This window comes from Propithecus coquereli, unplaced genomic scaffold (genome assembly GCF_000956105.1).
Source record: "Propithecus coquereli isolate 6110/MARCELLA unplaced genomic scaffold, Pcoq_1.0 Scaffold22231, whole genome shotgun sequence".
NCBI lineage: Eukaryota > Metazoa > Chordata > Mammalia > Primates > Indriidae > Propithecus > Propithecus coquereli.
In genome coordinates this window covers 413-3736 of record NW_012147448.1, presented here as the reverse complement: position 1 = coordinate 3736, position 3324 = coordinate 413, and the positions used below count along the sequence as shown (strand labels likewise).

At 50.7% G+C, this 3324-nt stretch overlaps 1 protein-coding gene across 1 annotated transcript; it reads right to left on the bottom strand.

The window, feature by feature from the left end:
- Positions 1–6: 6 nt before the first annotated feature.
- On the bottom strand, positions 7–2672 carry LOC105810874 (scaffold attachment factor B1-like). Its single transcript, XM_012644926.1, has 3 exons — positions 1699–2672; positions 525–662; positions 7–278 (listed from the first exon to the last, which is right to left on the bottom strand). The coding sequence occupies exons 1-3, from the start codon at positions 2196–2198 to the stop codon at positions 212–214; spliced, it is 705 nt and encodes a 234-aa protein (XP_012500380.1). The 5' UTR covers positions 2199–2672; the 3' UTR covers positions 7–211.
- Positions 2673–3324: the final 652 nt, after the last annotated feature.

Here is a 3324-nt window from a genome sequence, read left to right as displayed (position 1 = left end):
CACACACAAACTCAGTCAGGGTCTGGGCCAAAAGAGGCTTCAGAGTAACTCTCTGGATTCAAGGCCAAGACCAAGCACAAACATCCCACATTTTCATCCCAAACACAAAGGTGCTCTGCTTTTCCTTCCCTCACTTTTCCTCTCACTCCAGTGGGAGGAAGGAGGATGTGAGCAGAGGGGAAAGGAAGCAACGCTGTGGGAAAAGCTGTGGCTACAACTGTAGCTTCTGACTTACCTGTCCTTCTCTTTCTCCCATCATTGACCTTGAACCTTCTCTCCTGAAAAAGGTAATTTAAATCAAGCCATAAGGAGAGGAAGAGGCTTGTGAACAGAGAGGCCCATCAGACCCGAAATGAAAAGCAACGTTTCCCAAACCGAATGCAGGGGATGCAGAGCCTGATTCAGTGCCAACTGCATGCACCGAAGGCTCAGCGCCCAGAAAGGCCACTCCTTATTCTCAGAGAATGAACCAGTAGAAAGAAGACCTGCACCAAGTGGGCAGGGTCGGCAGGGGCCCAACTGACCTGTCCACCGAGTGGTCGGGGTAGCGGCCTCGGTCCCTGTGGTCAAAGTCATGGAAGCGATCCTGGCGGTTGAAGTCAGAGTGGTAGCGCTCATCCAGGGCAGCCCGCTTGGCCTCTGGCCAGTAGGCATCATCTCGCCTATGAGGGGGCACGGGAAAGAGGTAAAGCCATTTCCCCTCCAAACATACGACCTTTGTGGGAGCTGGTCAGATAGCCCCTAACTGTCCCTGGCCCCAGCACTTCACAGAAACAATTAATTTCACCACAGTGTTCCCTGCTACATGAGCCTAGACATCTGATTTGACCGCAATGACTGAATGACTGTTTCCGTTTTGTCCAGCACCTACACCCAACAGGACAGTGAGAAGTGGGCAGTGGCAGCCTTCAGACAGGCTCGGGGAACTCCACACAGCTGCCAATTCTCAGGAAACCAGTGCAACCCTGAGCAGCTCTTTACGCGCACCTGGCACCTCTCCTACTCACACACTGAGTTGTTGCCCCCCAGAGATGTCACTGACACAAGCACTTGAAACATACTGTTTCAGCACACTGGTGACCACCATAGACTATCATTAAAAGCCATAAGTGCTCCTAAAACAGCTTAGATGGCCCTTTACAAGAGTCAAAATATGTATTTCATGGGTTCCTCTTTAACTCGTGCAGCAGAAAAAAAGAAATAGCGCAATTTGTCCCAAGTTGTGATGCAGGGAGAAAGGCTGACGCAATCGAGGCTGGAATTATCCACCCAATTCCCGAAAGCAAAGTTTGAATTTAGGTTCCCGTCCTACTGGTGTGTAGCGTTATTCTATTCATACCTCTCATCGGTATATTTGAGGATTTGAAATTAATCGTATTACGAAAATGAGCAGAAACAAATTACAATGGATTAAAAAGCCAGGACAGGGCCCAGAAGAGGTGGTTTTTGGTCTCTTGTCCCCGCCGCCAGCACATTTCACGGGCTGCTCTAGTGCCTGGACCTGAACCCAGTGACTTAATCAGCACCACAGTATCCGGCCATCTCAACATCCCTGCTGGAGTACAGGGGAACGCCCATGTCCCTACCTGTGCATGCTTTTAAAGACAGATCTCATGCTAACATGACTCTAGGGTCTGTAACACATGATTCTGACCTGCAAGGGACACCCAAGGGCAACAGGATCGGGTGTCAGCTTACCGGCCGTCCAGGTCGTAGGGCCGCCGCACTGTAGGCCGCCGTTCCTGCTCATAGCGCCGCAGCTCCTCGCGCTCACGGTGGATGCGCTCCTGCTCGCGCCTGCGCTCGTGCTCCACGTGCATGCGCTCGCGCTCCAGCCGCTCCCGCTCCATGCGCTCCCGCTCCAGCCGCTGCCTCTGGAAGGCCAGCCTCTCCCGGGCAAACTCCAGCCGCTCGCGCTCCTCCCGCTCCTCGCGCTCCTCACGCTCCCACTGCGCCTGCATGCGCTGCTCCCGATCACTGCGCTCCCGCACCCTGCTGCACAACAGCTGAGCTGCAGAAAGGCCAGCAGGCATCCCCCAGCCAGGTCCACCCCCAGGAAACCAGGCTCCAGGGCTGTGTCTCCGCCTGCACAACCTACAGAACCGCATGCAAGAACAAGGAGGAGGAGCCTGGGGCCCAGGGACAATGTGAGAAAGCAGGAAGAGCTCAGGAGCGCCACCCGGTTCTCCTTCCGCCATGGTCCCTGATTAGCCAGACACCCAAGAGTGAAGGGAGGGGTGTGTATGTGTTCCCCTACGCATGATCAGCTATTATGTGAAAACTGGGCCTTATTTCCTGAACATTTCCTGGATTTTGACATCTGATTTCATGACATAAGACACTTATAATTAAGAAATGGACTATATTCTTCATGGTCAGTGACTCAAAGATAGAACCATTGCTCCCTAAACCATGAGTTTAAATTAGTCATTGTGAAATGAGGCTGGAGCACTAGAATCCAAATCGTATTGATGTCCATAAAGCCCCAGACCTGAAGCTGGGCAGGAACCCTACCCTGCCCAGGCCAAGGACAGTAACAGCTACATAATTTTAACAGTGACAGACGTTTTTGTGCTTTTCCTTCCAGGTTTTTGTAGATGCAACAAAGAAGACAGGTGACAAACTGTCTGTTCTTGACCCTTTCTCTATGCGTTCACAGATACAGTTGGCCCTCTGCATCCAGTGATCCCATCAGCCAAGGATCAAAAATATTAGGGGGAAAAAAAAACACCCCAAAACCTAACAATACCATGAATACAACACACAAAAAAATTATAACAAAACCAATAAACAAACAAAAAAACACGACAATATGCCGGGATTGGTAGCTCACCCCTGTTATCCTAGCACACTGGGAGGCTGAGGCGGAAGTAGCACTTGAGCTCAAGAGTTTGAAACCAGCCTGAGCAAGGGCCGGACCCTGTGTCTACTAAAAATAGAAAAATTAGCCAGGCACTGTGGTGCCCAGTGGTGTCCCAGACACTTCGGAGGTTGAGTCAAGAGAATCGCTTGAGCCCAGGAGTCTGAGGTTGCACTGAGGTACCATAACATCACTGTACTCTATCCAGGGTGAGAGTGAGATTTTGGCTCAAAGAAACCAAAAAAACAAAAAAGAAACCAAAAGCAAGGCACAACAAAACAAAATACCCCCACCACTACAGAATAACAACCACTGACACAGCAGTTTCATTATATTAGGTGTAAGTAGTCCACAGAGAATTTAAAGTGCTCGGGAGAATGTGCGTAGGCTATACGCAAACACCATGTTCTTTTTTATCAGGGACTTTGGCCTCCACAGCTTTGGATCAGGAGTCCCAGAACCAA

Bases quoted from the DNA above. Each gene is read 5' to 3' on its own strand.
- LOC105810874 (XM_012644926.1), bottom strand. From the start codon at position 2,198: ATGGCGGAAGGAGAACCGGGTGGCGCTCCTGAGCTCTTCCTGCTTTCT. The intron at 663-1,698 runs GTAAGCTGACAC...GCCCCCTCATAG, and splicing joins CCCTACGACCTGGACGGCCG to GCGAGATGATGCCTACTGGC. The intron at 279-524 runs GTCAGTTGGGCC...TACCTTTTTCAG, and splicing joins CCCGACCACTCGGTGGACAG to GAGAGAAGGTTCAAGGTCAA.